General features: G+C 45.6%; 1 protein-coding gene and 1 long non-coding RNA gene across 8 annotated transcripts in view; one reads left to right on the top strand and one right to left on the bottom strand.

Annotated features, from left to right (window-relative positions):
• Positions 1 to 14475, top strand: part of Snap25 (Synaptosomal-associated protein 25kDa) — a 43834-nt gene extending 29359 nt beyond the window's left edge. For 3 of the 7 annotated variants that reach the window (XM_076370089.1, XM_076370088.1, XM_076370092.1), the window contains exons 5-7: positions 8429 to 8546; positions 9166 to 9439; positions 13216 to 14475. In XM_076370089.1, coding sequence (XP_076226204.1) covers positions 8429 to 8546; positions 9166 to 9439; positions 13216 to 13278 — 455 coding nt within the window. In that variant the 3' untranslated portion in view covers positions 13279 to 14475. Of the gene's footprint in view, positions 1 to 1414; positions 1464 to 5305; positions 5355 to 8428; positions 8547 to 9165; positions 9440 to 11377 lie in introns of all 7 variants that reach the window. The other 4 variants (XM_076370093.1, XM_076370091.1, XM_076370090.1 and 1 more) reach the window with 4 other exon arrangements.
• LOC143174820 (uncharacterized) lies at positions 2690 to 4315 on the bottom strand. The gene is made up of 3 exons (XR_012999206.1): positions 3292 to 4315; positions 3080 to 3219; positions 2690 to 2951 (listed from the first exon to the last, which is right to left on the bottom strand). It is a non-coding gene; the product is annotated as an uncharacterized LOC143174820 (long non-coding RNA).
• Positions 14476 to 14751: the final 276 nt, after the last annotated feature.

Here is a 14751-nt window from a genome sequence, read left to right as displayed (position 1 = left end):
CATCGGGCGTCCCATTTCCATCCGTCCAGGGAAACACCTTCGGAAACACGAGAACCAAGACTTTGCGATCACTTCGAGAAACTTAAACGTTCATGGACATTTTCAATGATCGCTTTAAATTTATGATAGCACTTTAACCCTTTGCACTCGACTGTCACCATCGAGACGGTGTCTTCGAATGCAACGTTAAAATCTTCGAGTCTAAAGGGTTCGTCAAAGCGAAGATGTTCTCCGTCTCTTATATTTTTCGAGGTGTTCATTTGGAGGGATGAACTCTGGAACATCCTGTATATACACAGGGCGGGGCTCGTAAACAGGAACACTTAAATAACTTCACTGTTTGCCTATTGGAGGGAAAACAATCGTTCCGGATAATGCCGAGTGTTTGACGATTGCAACACGAGGTCGTTAGAAGTGATTAGGTGTTCCCTTTCACCTGTCCCACCCTGTATATAGCCTTCTCTCTCTCTTTCTCTGTCACCGTCGCTCGTTTTTTTTTCTCGACGCGCCATTCCTACTTTATCTGTTCACGCATCGTCATCATTCTATTATCATATGTTTTGTTTCCGATTTACCATCATCGAGTCCAAGGTGTTCGTCCGTGAGGAATTCTTTCAGCGGATACTCATTGTCGTTCCAATAATCATTACATCGACTATTATAAAATTAATTCTACACGAATATTCTACGATCGTATCGAATTGTTCGAAATTACGTCGATTCACGGACGAACACCTCGGACACACGATTGTGTTTTCTTTCGTAGATGAATATTATGGAGAATTTTTTGTTTGATTAAAAGCCCCGGGCACGTTTTGTCACACGACTCGGATTTTAGTCCCGCCGAATCGCAGAGAAACGGGATGCGAGATTCGGCGACGGATTGTCCCGTGCGAACCCCCTCGTTTCGTTACAGGGACCCTTTGACGAGGAAAGGTATACTCGCAGTACGCTTCAATGGGAATGATAGATTTTTCTTCCTTTCTTTTTAATTAACTCTAATGGGATTCTAAGCGGTGTAAAAAGCTACGGCTTATTCGCGATTCTCTGTAAAAAATGGAACTATTTAGAGAAACTATCTAGAGGAAATGCAGTTACTGGGAAACACGCAGTTTTCACGTGTAAAATGTTATTTATCCGAATAAAATATTGAACGAATGAATTTGTAGATTGATCGTTAGTTTAAAAGGCATAGACGTTGGTGAAAATCCATCAGTCCCATTGAAAGAATTAGTTCGACAAATTCGAGATCGATTGGTCCCCCGAATAGAAGACCCTTGGATCCGTTCTGTGGCAAGGCGTGCACTGGCGGTCTCTGCTTGTTTGTCTCTGACTTAATTTCGCAGTTGTTCACGCGCATCACTGAACGATCTTTCGTTTCCGTTAACGTGTGGGCCCTTCGACCCTGTCGTAGAGCGAGGAGGTCGCAGCGAACACTCTGACGATGTTAGACCATCAAGGCGGTAAGCAGTTCCCTCAGCAATATGCCCAACAAAAAGAAACAAAAAATATCAACTAGCAATTTAAAAGTCAAATCATTCGAAATATCCGATGTGAATTGTCAGTAACATATATATATATACCAAAGAAACGCGAACGAACAAGAAAAGAAATGAAAAGGAAACAGAAAGAAAGGAAGGAAAATTCGAGAAAAGTATCGAAACGAGAACGATTCGCGTCGATTCTCTGATTCTCTGATTCTCGAGTGAACGAGTCTTCATCGAGACGATGCGAAAGAGAATTTCGGAATAACGCGCGCGTCGTGTTTAGACGTTAGAGAAGGAAAATAACGATAGCCGAGAACAGTGACAAAGTGACGAGAACACACGGGAGAAACGTTGGCGAGAGAACGATCCACGGATCGAACGATATTATTTCATTCAACGATAGTTTCCCTTATTTTCTCTGACTCTTTAGTCTGCTTTTCGAATGTCTTAAGATTAAAGTATTCGATTGGTTTCTTATTCGAATTGGATGGAATTTCTTTGACGTTTTCTTGGTTGATCAATTCGATGAACTAAAATCATTCTGGATAACTGGCGCGTCAGTTTAGCCGAGGATCGTCTCTCCGTGTTTTTCCTCGTGTTCGTGAGCCTCGGTTAACGAGTGGAGAAAAAAGGGAAAGTTAGACGTTCGTATCGTACACTTTCGAAGGAGTATCGACGGGACCGGAGCGGTGAACAAGACACACTTTGACATGTAGTCACGTTCGATGGGAAATATGGGGTTGAGTCATAAGTCGATTCCTAAAGCAATGTTTATTCGGCAGTAACGTCCGACGAATCATGTACGATATAATAATACAAATTCTCAAATTGCAACAAAATTTCCTTCGCGAAGAATACAACCGTAGAGTTGACACAATTACACTTGAATTTATGATGACGATTATTTATCATTCAACCCAATAGTTTCTCGTTAAAGAATATTCTATCGAATGAACCGTTTCAGTGCTGAATACTCACGTACGATACCACAGTTTCGACAAATTTTCGAGAAACAATTTTGTTTTCGAATGTCTCACGAGCATCGTCTAGATACGATAATAATGTAACTTGTAATCGAGGATTCTGTAGATTCCTTTGAAAATTCAGTGAAACGAAGAGAGTCTTTCGTTGGCACTGAAACGGTTGAAGTCTTCTTCCGAGAATTTCGGGGGATAGTTTCACGATGATTTGACCATGACGGCGACGACGACGACGACGACGACGACGAGGACGACGAGGACGACGAGGACGACGAGGACGACAAGGACGACAAGGACGACGAGGACGACGAGGACGCGGTCAGGCAACACACGGACCACATATACCTGTATAACGATTTCCGGTTTCTCAGGAGAGCTCGTGTCGCCCGTTTATCTCTGGTTCTTGATCTCTTTTTCTGTCCTATAGCTGAAGCAACCTTCTAATTCTGTATCTTACAGCGCCACGGTACTCTGAGTGCCTACACTGGAACAATATATTAATAATACTACTGCTGCCTAGCTAATAATAATACGAAAGCGTATTCTTCTCTTCCTTTTTAATCTGCTTCTGCCTCTCGTCTTGCTCCTGTTTTTAACATGTCAGTTACTTACTTCTCGCATCATCGCCATCGCGCTCCCCAAGCTCGCCACCAGGATTTGCCAAAGTGTCATTCGATCGCGTTTAGAATGAACAGTTGACGCTATTTCTCTAGAATACCTTGGAAATTTCACATTCGAAATCCCAGAGTAACCTGCAATCGAATCGAAGACAGTATTTAAACCGTTTGCGCTCATCATTAATGAAATATCGATTAAATCGTTACCTAGCGGTAATATATCGAGAAACAGAATTCTGAGAGTCCGACAGCTTCTAATCAGTGTTAATCATTAGTGTCAGTGTCTAGTCGAATGACACTCCGGCCAACTCTGTTCGCCGCTAACTCGATTCGGATCATTCGATCGTATTCTCCAGTTGTTCATCGTTCTCTCCCCCATCATCCGCGGTCACGAGCATCGACCCTTCGATCTCTCCGATCACTCGCCAGAGGCGAGCCCCTCGAAAGCGGAGTTGTACCTTCGCTCGAGCGTTAAACGTCCCATCTAGCAATAATATGTCAGTGCGATTCATTCTCTCTTTCTCTCTCTCTCTCTCTCTGTCTCTCTCTTTTTTTTTTTGTTTTTTGTAAATCTGTCTCTAATCTGTAACTGATCTTGGCAATTTCACAGATCGACGTGCAATCGAATTGATCCCTGCTCCCGTCCGCCTTTCAGCCAACCCGACTAGATCTTCCGGTTCTCCCGAATTGGTTGGATTTACCAATTAGCGTCCTCATCTCGTCGCTTTTTCGTTTCGTCGATCGTTTCTCCATCGGAACTACTTGAACCGGTTCTGTCGTCTGTTTCCGCCCGCTCGAATGTCCCGCCACTCGGGCAAAGCGCGCGAGATTCGAAAGCTCTTCCCAAGCGAACCGGAGGAGCGACCAGATGACGCGTGTTTTCCAGGTGGACGAGCTCGTCGATCGTTTCCCTCGACGGTCGGAGGGTTCGACCCTTATTTGCGTCGATACAGTGCTACGAAAACACTAGACTCGTAGTTCCGATTCCGGTAGCGTGTGAACGTTTATAGAGGAAATATGGAATTTAATGAAGTTTCACTAAAATCTTGGCAATTAAGGGTCGATCCTCGGAGGGCGGTGTCTGGGTTCATTCCGAGCGAAATATTCCAAGCTTCGTCGGTGTCTCGATGGAATATTGAAGCTTGGCTTCGCTTTTAACTTCGAATCGATAGATTCCTTTAGAAATGCAAACCGGGCTCGATTCTTTAATCCGAAATCGATCCGTCCTAAGCATTCCTCGTTTAATTGCCCGAACAATGGATTCAGAATCGAAGAGCCGACGCGCTCGGAAGCAGAAGTCGGAATGAATTCACCGAGAAAAGTGCGACTGGGCCAAGGCACCCCCGATCGATCCAGCAACGTCCACTTTCCGAGGGTTGAAGGCCCCTGTTCCAGTTGGTAAATCCAACTTTCTCTATTCTCCTGCGCGTCTGTACTCGCCACGCAAGTGTACGAATGATCCTGGTCCTCCAGCAGAGCCTGACCCGAGCCCCGCATAGAATTAATGAATCAGGATGAAATCGTCGTCGTCACGCGCCCCCTCGCTCCTCCGAAGAGACCGTAAACGAACCTTCGAATCGAACAACGCGAAGGAAAGTCAAAAGGAAAATCGTTGAACCGACGAGAAAGCAATGAAACGAAGAAAACGAATATTCGTAGCATCCTCGGTATATAATCGAGCTTGATTCGGCGAAGCGATCGATCCCCCGCTTTCTCTCCTTTTCCCCCTACGTCTCCCCGTAGACCGATACTTTTCGGGACATCGTCGTCCGAGGTGGAAAATCTCGGCGACCTTTAACCCCTTGCGCTACTTTCGCGAGTCTCGCTCGGAGGAAACATAAATATTACGAGCGAGACTCGAGGTCACGATTTCAGGTCAAACGTAAATGTATCACGAGCAAGATATTCGACCCGGATTTCGCTCGGCTAAATTATAGCGCAAAGGGTTAACCGCGTATAATGAAAACACCGGTACAATAAAGGTGCAACGCGACCAGCCAAATTAAAGTAGAGAACAGAGTTTACGATGAACTGAACCGTAGAGGTGGGAAATCTAACGGAGAAAACGGGCGGAAAAATGTTCGAAAAGAAAAAGGGAAAAAACGGAAAAAAGGGAAAAAACGGAAAAAAGAAACGGAGCGTAGCGAGGGAGCGTTTCGACGGTGCTTCCTGTTGGTCACGTGTTAACACAGCCGCTGATATTGGTCGGTTGCCTGTTTAGAGCCACGAGGTCGGGATGAAAACCCTCGTAATGCTGGACGAGCAAGGCGGTAAGCCATCACAAATCTAGACATACAAATATATATACTCAAACTTTTATATTTTTTATACAACCATACATGTATATATATATTTGTCTATACCTACGCGGAACATGGACGAGAAGAAAACGATTTTCGATCAGCGTTTCAGTTTCCGATCGATCGCGTTCTCTCTCGGTACGATTCTGCGTACGTATATATTTATATATGTGCGTGTGTAACCGACACAAGAAAAGCAAAACGATCGACGAAATTTTCTGTGTATCTTGATTCTTATATATATATATATATACCATATCCACCCGGCCATACACGACCTCTACACGTGCGCGGATCCGTTGACCGCTTCCTGCGCGTATAGATGTCGCGTATGCGCGCACACGACACTCGATTCTTGCGTGTAATATCGTCCAGACACTCTGCAAAATGAAACCCCCTCTTCTTCCATCGAACTCTTCTTAGTTTTACGCTGGAATCCCGTTTAGCCGGACTTCCGGTTCACTTTTCACGATAGTTAGCGTTTATTGCGGAAATCTCAATTTTCAAACTACGAAGAACACATTTCGAATTAGTTTCATTCCATTGTCTACCGATTTTAACATTTCCCATGATTATTCGTAATGTACTTATAGTATAAATTCTATTCTGAAATAAACGATCGGAGCACAGTATTAAATTGCATTCGCAATTTCAATTTCGATCCGATTTCAACCGATGATTTTGCAATGAAAATGACTGCGCGTTTCCGTCGAGCCGGATTCGAAAAAACGGGGTTCCAGGTAACCACCGAGCCAGCACTAACCAAACAACGATTCGATAGTAATACCCGATGAGAAGCACCATACGGTACCACCGAATTCGTTCCCCGAACATCTCTTCACCAGCCACGCCGCTCAGATCATCGATTTACTTTCTTTTCAAACTTTCTCCTTCGCGTGTCCTTCACTGGCCTATCCCACTTCGACAGCTTCCCGCTCGTTGATTTTCGATCATCAAATTCTCTCGCTCTGCTCACTTCTGTTTCCAGCACCTTCTCCGTTTTTCTCTTTGTTCTTTTACTCTCTCTCTCTCTCTTCTCTCCGCTGTCTCTGTTCGCCTGCCTCTCTCTTTTTCTTCCTGTGTGTACACTTGCCTATCTCTTCGTTAACAAACAAATAACTCTCTCTCTCTCTCTTTTGGTTTCTGTTCTTCTGCATCCTATCGTTCTCCGCCTGCTTCCTCCTTAAACTCTCGACTCCGTGAACTCTTTCTTTTTCTTTACATATGTATACGTATGTATGTATGTATATATATACAACCGAAATATATATATATATATATACACATATACGTACGTATACGTGTGCGTAAATGTTTCTCTCTTTCTCCTACCGTGATTCTTTACCGTGATCTCACGAAGGCGAACGAACAAAAAACAGAGAGAACAGACAAAACAATAAAACATGAAATCTATAAGCGGAAAGGTGTGAGCTTTGTAACGGTAGAAGCGAAACAGAAACAAGTAGACAAAACAGAAACAGATGAAAGGGATTGTACAACAACTACAACAGCTACTACAACAACTACTACAACAGCAATTCTCTAAAGAGAAAAAACGCAATAGAAAAAAGTATATACAAACGTGCGAAAGTAGGATAAACAACGAACCAAAAAATGAACATAAACAAAAACATAAAGTAACAAACAAAAGTAACGTGCGAAAGGGTAAATACAGATGTAATCTCGGGTCGCACGACACGCGCACCACGTTTTATACGCCTCTCTCTCCGTCACTACCGGCACGGTGTAAGTCAATTATATACCACCTATATACTTGCAACTACTGTTATACTTTTTTTTTAACATATATATATATATGTATATATACGTATATATACATACCTGTCTATCTATATATATATATATATGTATGTATGTATGTATAATCTGTTTATTACATATATATGTATGTATATATATATATGTACACCTGTTGGTCGAGTACGTCACACGAGACAGATGCTCTCTTTCTATTATATATATATATATATATATGTATATATATATATATTGCCTACCCGTCGAAGCATATATACTTGGTTCGATTCGTAATTTTGATTATACTTGGCCAGTCTACCCTTTAGAATATATATATATATATATTTACCCACCGTATATACAAGCCAGTACATTACAGAAGCTACTCACCCGATCTTAGGACTTGGAACCCTTAGCAGGGAGACTCTTTTGCTTAGCTGTTGCACTCCCGTTGCACTCGTTTTTCGGTTATTTTCACGTTTCGCCGGGGACCCGTTCGTCGAGAGGCATCGTCGAGAGGCATCGTCGAAAGCGATACGATTAGTTAGCGTACTTCCAGCGACTCCGTCGCGCACCGATCGCGCCTGAATATTGCAGGAATGCACTTTGCGCGACGCTGCGAGCCAGCGAACGGCGAAAGGTGCGGCTGGAAGCTGCTTTCGGACAAAGTTTCCCTAGTCTTTCTCGAGATGTTAAGCCTAGCTTTGAATATCGTTAGAAATTCATTAGAAAAATATGTCTCCCGGGATTTGAATGACTTTTATGTAGGAATTTGTCGATCTCTGAGAAAAGTCTGTAGTTGAGAAACTCGAAATTTCAACGAATCGGCAATCTTTTCCAAGCACATTGCGATGCTCTCGACGTCTCCCCGCACGGTTTAGATCTCTGGTCGTCGTTGGGGGATCGAGGAACGGGATCCGGCAAGCTGCGTCTCCATTCTTCGATCGGTTTCCACGTGGGAAACGACTATTTTTCGGCAACCGATGAAACAGAGCATCCTGTTCCTCGAATCCTCGGAGAACGACGGTCCAGATCGGTTTTTAACGAGATTACGTCCTCGAAAGGGAACGCGGACAGCGTTTTCAGTTTCCTTCTTCGTTGAGTTCCGTTGGTTCGAGTTGATTTCCCAATGATTTCTTTGTTTTCGTTGAGTAAGACACGCGTGCGTACAGTAGAGAGCAGTATAGTTTGAGTTCCCGTGCTGTCCGTTCCCTTTCGGCGTGCCGCAAACCGAAACTCGGGTCTGGGAACGGTTTTTAACGCTGTCTTCTCGTACGATGAAACAGAGCAACTGGACAGAATCGAGGAGGGCATGGACCAGATCAACGCCGACATGCGGGAGGCCGAGAAAAACCTCACCGGAATGGAAAAGTGCTGCGGTCTCTGCGTTCTACCATGCAACAAGTAGGGCTGTCCCGGATCGCTTTACCTTAACACCTCTCTCGACGCCTCGTGCCTTCTATTACAGCCTTTACTCGAACCGAACAGTCCTCTCGCTCCGACACCACGGGACACGAGGCTCTTTGGGCCGCGACACAACTTTCCTCGCGCGGGTTTTCACTTTCCGCGGACCGTCCCTTTCGACTCGCGAAACTTACAACCGGACTCGATCCGTCTCGAACGCAAAGACGAAACAACGGCTGACTCGGGTAGCTCCGCGAACGGTTGAAACTCCGTTAGACACCTATCGTTAAGCTTTGAACTTTAAGCTTAAGTGGAAGTTCGAATTGGACATTCTAGATTTCGCGCAAACTTTAGTTTGTAAGAGCTTCAGCTGGAAAAATTGAAACTGTAACTCGAAAATCTCGAGTCTCCTCCGATTCTTCGATCTTTTTCGAAAGTCGAAGCGTCGATCACCGGACTTCGAAGTTAAATTTCGAAGCGTTCGAGGTCACCGCGGAAAGCCAAAGCGGAAAGCCAAAGCTTAAAGTCAAAGCTCGAACCGCCGGTTAACTTTAAGACAACTGTTTACCGTTAGCGTCGGGACGCTTTCGCGACGTTGCTAATCGCTTTGGGTTTGCAGAAGCGCCAGTTTCAAGGAGGATGAAGGTACATGGAAAGGGAACGACGACGGCAAGGTGGTCAACAACCAGCCCCAGCGGGTGATGGACGATCGGAACGGGCTCGGCCCGCAGGGCGGTTACATCGGCAAGATCACGAACGACGCCCGTGAGACGGAGATGGAGGAGAACATGGGCCAGGTGAACACGATGATCGGTAATCTGAGAAACATGGCGATCGATATGGGCAGCGAGCTGGAGAATCAGAACCGGCAGATCGACAGGATCAACCGCAAGGTGAGGAGGCGGTTCGCGCGTCCTTCGATCGGCCTCGACACGCCGCCGACACGACGTCGGGCCGAACGCGTCGCGGACACGCGGAGCTTGCTCTTCCCTTTTCTCCTTTCTATTTCCGAATCTCCGGCGTTCTACGAATTCTGCGCACCGCGGTTCAAAGATTCGACGCGTACCATAATTTTATTTCGCCGCGCGGCTCGCTTTCAAATTCCTTGGACATGATTGTCACCGGAAAGTTGTCTACGTCGCGAAAGAACAAGCAACGGTGTACCAAAGGCTCGAGAGTTTCGTGTCAAATCATTCGCAAAGAAAATGACTGAATTTTCGTGACACTCGGAATCTATACTTTTCTCTTTAAAAGAAATAAAAGAGGTTAGAAGGACCGAATCGGCGCGTATTCGAAGAGAGAGCAAGCTCCGCAAGGAAAAGGATCGCCGCGAAAGAAGGAGTCCGACGCGATCCGCGAACGACTTAGCTCCGCTATATATTTTTTCTCTTCCACGGAGCATGCGTGGAGTTTTTCTATCTCACGATGCACGCGCTCAGAGCGATGCACAACACACCTTTTCGTCGTCGCTTTCGCTTTCTACCATGGCCCCGTCGATTTCATCCCCCTTGACCAACGGGGACGAGCGAGAAGCCGTGGGCTTCCGTTCGTTCGAGGCTCGCGACGAGCGTGTCTGATCGCGAGAGATCTCTGGCCGCCGACGATGGGCAACGCGTCGTTACGAACTCGCGTTCCCTCCGGTTCGTTCAGCACCTTCCAACCCCCTTCCCCCCGTGGTCTTGTGCCTCGATAACGCGGAGAATCGCTGCCGGACACGTTACGAGAGTTCTCCTTCCGAGATCGCGCGATTTCGAGATTGCTTTATCGATCGTAGGCCCGCGAAGCTCGTTTCGACCCATCGGCAGAATTCCTTTGCAATCCGTGCAGTGTAATAGGTCGTTTGGTAACAGGTAAAGTAATTGAAATCGGTAATAGCGATAGAACGGCGAGTTGCGATAATTCCCTTGGAACGGATCGAGAAATTTCGCGAGCAATAAGCACGTCGGTTGTAGAGTTAATAAAATTTTCTGTGGAATCGTTCGGTAGACGCGCGGTTGAAAGGTTAAAGGTAGCATCGAGCGCAAAACTGGTCGCGGGAGGCTCGTAACGAGGCCGGAACGTCCCCTCCGCTCGGGGAGAGCGCATTCGAAAGAACGTTCTCTTCCGTCTCGATTGTCTTGTACACACATTCTTCTGTATTGGCACGGAACTTCTATTTCCGAGGACGGGAGGATCGTCGAGTGGCGGAGCAACCTCCGGCCCGGTCGAATCGTCGCGAGGATCGAAGGACATCGATCGACGATCGTCCCGTTCCTCGTTTTGGCATGCGTACGCACGTGCACCGCACGACTAGCCGCCCCTTTTACTTCCCCCTCGTCATCGCACAAACGTCATTCTTCTGTTTTGCCACTGTTTATATCACGAGCTGTCTTCTCTGTGTTACGACACCGCGAAGGGGAGAGATATATAAAGAAAAGAGAGAAACGAAAAAATAGAGTCGGAAATAGAGTAGGGGAGTGCGAGAAGTAGATGAAACGATTCTGTTGAAAAGAGAAAAGAGTATCCAACGGGGAGGAAAAGAAAAAGAAAAAGAAAAAGAAAAAGAAAAAGAAAGAGGGATGGGGAGGGAAGGGAAGGGAAGGGAAAAAGGCTGGAATTGCACCGTTTCGCTCGCGGTCACGCTTTGTTCGCCCTTCGTTTAGTTCTATACCTATCTTTTTCTCTTTGGTCTGTTTTACTTACGTATTATACGAGTTCATTCTATTGTTACGATATATCTGTCTGTCTCTGTTCTTGTACACTTGTTGCCATTTTTTACGTTACAACTTTTGATGATTCTACTTTTTCTGTGCCACCTGTGTTGACCAAATCCGAACTATGGTAATCCGCAGGGCGAGTCGAACGAAACGAGGATAGCCGTGGCGAATCAGCGTGCGCACGCCCTGCTCAAGTAAAATGCGTCTCTCTGCCCACGTACCCGTCTCCTCCGAGCCCCCCAAAAAAACCAAAAAACAACAGAAAACCAAAAAAGAGAAAAAACAGAGAAAAAACAGAGTAACGAAAAGCACAAAAAAAGATAGTCGAGTTATATATTATACACCGGCTCCAGTATAGTAACATCTACCTACATATATATATGTATATATATATATATATATATATATTTATTTATACGATGATGATCTATATATATATATATATATATATACATAATTAAAAATGAAAAAAGATACGCTCACACACGCCCACCACGAAAACCCCTCTTCTGCCTTCTCGTCGTCGGTCGGACACCGCCACCAACCCAACCGTCAACCACCCAACTCGTTGTATTGTCTCCAACTCGATCTCCACCACCTGTTTCTGCTACAACGAACGAATCATCGTCGAGTTGCTCCCGATCGCGCGTCGACTCGTTACACGCGTCGTTGACGTTGGAACCGTTTCGCGAGTCCGAGCAACCTCGAGCGCGCTTTCGGCTGGAAGTTATTCGGTAAATCGATTCGCCGCCGTTGCGCGCTACCGTCGACGAATCTTGGATCGGTTCGTGGACCGTGGAACTTTGGCCTTTCCCGCCGCGGAGCTGACGGAGGATCGCGAATCTCCGATTTTCGAGCGGGACCGTTGACGGAAGATCAGGAACCTTTAATTTTGCAGCGCGACGATCGATCAAGAATCACGAATCCTTATTTTTCTAACGAAAGAATTGGCAAAGGATCACGATATCTCCGACGCTCGCAGTTCAGATACAATCGGATCGGAAAGCAACGCGTGAAAGTGTAAACGATTCGACCGAACGGTAGCGCGCAGACGGCAAGGAGGACGTGTACAGTGGCGATAGGTGTAAGGGACTGTAAGCGAAGAATTTGGACTCGTCGATAGTTCCAACGTCGACGAATCACGTTTCGCGTACTTAGCTACCTCCTACACGCCGTCCAGTTCTGTACCCCCTGTAACCGCGTCATCTTCTTTGCCGTTGGTGTCGTCCACCTGGTTTCTACGGTAGCTCCACGATTATTATTATTATTATTATTATTATTATTATTATTATTATTATTATTATTATGATTATTACTATTATTATGTCTACGTACACGTTCAGCTGTCGTCGGAGCTTCGAGATCGGCCGCTCTCTCTCTCTCTGTCGACGAATTGAACGCAATTGCGTCTAGGGGAATATACCGATTACGTTCGGCAACGGCTCGATTCGACCGTGACAACGGATCAACGAGCGGAAAAAGGCGATCTCGAGGCTTTGATCGACAGCGCCTATATCCACACGTACGATGGTATCGTGTTTAACCCTTTGGAATCTTATTTGTCGGATGAAACCCCGCAGGATCGTCGTCGTCGCTGTCATCGTCGTCGTTCGCGACCACTGTACAACCTATCGAGAAGAAAAGACGGGGACGAAGAAGCTCAACCCTTCGCAGACGAAACGTTGCTTCCGATATCGTCCCTCGGGTCGAGCCGAGAATTTGTTCCGTTTGAATGGTTACTCGAACGGTAACGACGTTAAGCGAAAGATTCGTTTCTTCGAAGTCTTGCACGATATCCTCGTTACGGAAAGGTGGTCTGGTCTGCGAAGGGTTGGGGGTAGCAAACGACGTCGAAACGCAGTGACTTGACACATAGGAAGTAACCAAGACCGACCAAAACCATGAATCCTCCGATACCTACACGGCTGAGTTTGGGTTACGATCTTTCGTTTGTTTCTTTTTTTGGCACGCAGGGCGAATCGAACGAGACGAGGATAAAGGTGGCCAACGAGCGAGCCCATCAGCTACTCAAGTAAGGCCACTCTCGACCACCCGCACCCCGTCGGCCACCAACAGCACCAATAATATCATCACCACTACCACCATTACCACTATCACATCGAACAACTACCAAAACAACAACAACAACAACAACAACAACAACAACAACAACAACAACAACAACAACAGATACAACAGAAACTACAACACCAGCGTCTACAATAAAACCAGCAGTCATCGACCATACGAAACACACTCGGTTACTCTCGACTAACCGTACCCGCGGCTCATTTCTCTTACCATTCCTTTGTACCCGGGATGACGGTAGTTCTAGCGTGTATTCTTTCTCCGTCCTTTTTCTTTTGTATCTTCCGTACTTTCTCGTTCGATCGCCGGTGATTCGACACGATTCGCGTGGAACAACCGTTTCGGCCAGCGATTTATCGTTGCTCGTTCCTGCATACTGATCCCGTTGTACTTAACCGACCACGTGCCTTTTTCTTTCTTTCTTTCTTTCTTTCTTTCTTTCTTTCTTTCTTGTCTTCTGTTCCTCGCGGAGACCGCGCGAATCTTTGCTCTTCGTGTTTGTGATTTGTTGATATTCGATCAGCGGTTCTCAACGGTTTTTGTACCCAATCAGCGTGCGATCCAGTTGTACTCTGTACATTGTCCACTGGAAGACGTTTCCAGCTTCGAGTAAAGAATAAATGCAAATGGAAATGATTCGTTTATTCTTCTACGCCGTTCGCGTATCTATGGAATTGTTTGTTAATACCTTGCGCTGTAACATTGTTTAGTTGAAATTTAGTTTAGGTAGCGAATTGAGAACCGTTGGATCAGCTGTTTTCCGGATCCTCGTCGCGGTTACGTTAGCCATTCTTCACCGATACGCTCGAGCCCACCGCCGACGGGCCTGCTCGAACGTGTCACACTGTCCACTCCCCCCGAAACACCGTCTTTAACCCTTAAGAGGGCAAGTTTTCACTTCCTAGAGTTGCCTAGCTGTTAAACGAAAGAATCTCTTTATTAAAGAATTAATCGAAGCTAGTCTAATCGTCGCGACACCGCGTTAGAGGAAAGTCTGGTCGTCGCCAAGTCAATTCTCAGCCGAGCGTACACGGACAGCGTTTCCCCGGATGAACAGCCCACGCGGAATGGGTGAAAGAATGAGAGAGAGAGAGAGAGAGAGAGAGAGAGAGAGAGAGAGAGAGAGAGAATGAGAGAAAAAAAGAAAGGTTGATTTGTAAAACAAAGAGCAGTTTCACTTAAAATAACAATTGCACGTTTATCCAAGTTCTTCCTCTCGCGATTAGCCTTATCAACGATTCGATCGAGTAACGTTTTTAATCTTGAACGAAACTTAAAACGACGAGAAAATGAAATAGAGAAAAAAAGAATATACGAACACAATGAAGTAATAAGAAGTTAAATCTTTAGAGGGATACTAGTTAATCTCTTAGATTAATATTAAAAAAACAAACAAACAAACAAACAAACAAACAAACAAA

This window comes from Nomia melanderi, chromosome 8 (genome assembly GCF_051020985.1).
Source record: "Nomia melanderi isolate GNS246 chromosome 8, iyNomMela1, whole genome shotgun sequence".
NCBI lineage: Eukaryota > Metazoa > Arthropoda > Insecta > Hymenoptera > Halictidae > Nomia > Nomia melanderi.
Note: the sequence above shows the minus strand (reverse complement) of the source record. Positions and strands in the feature narration are given on the sequence as shown.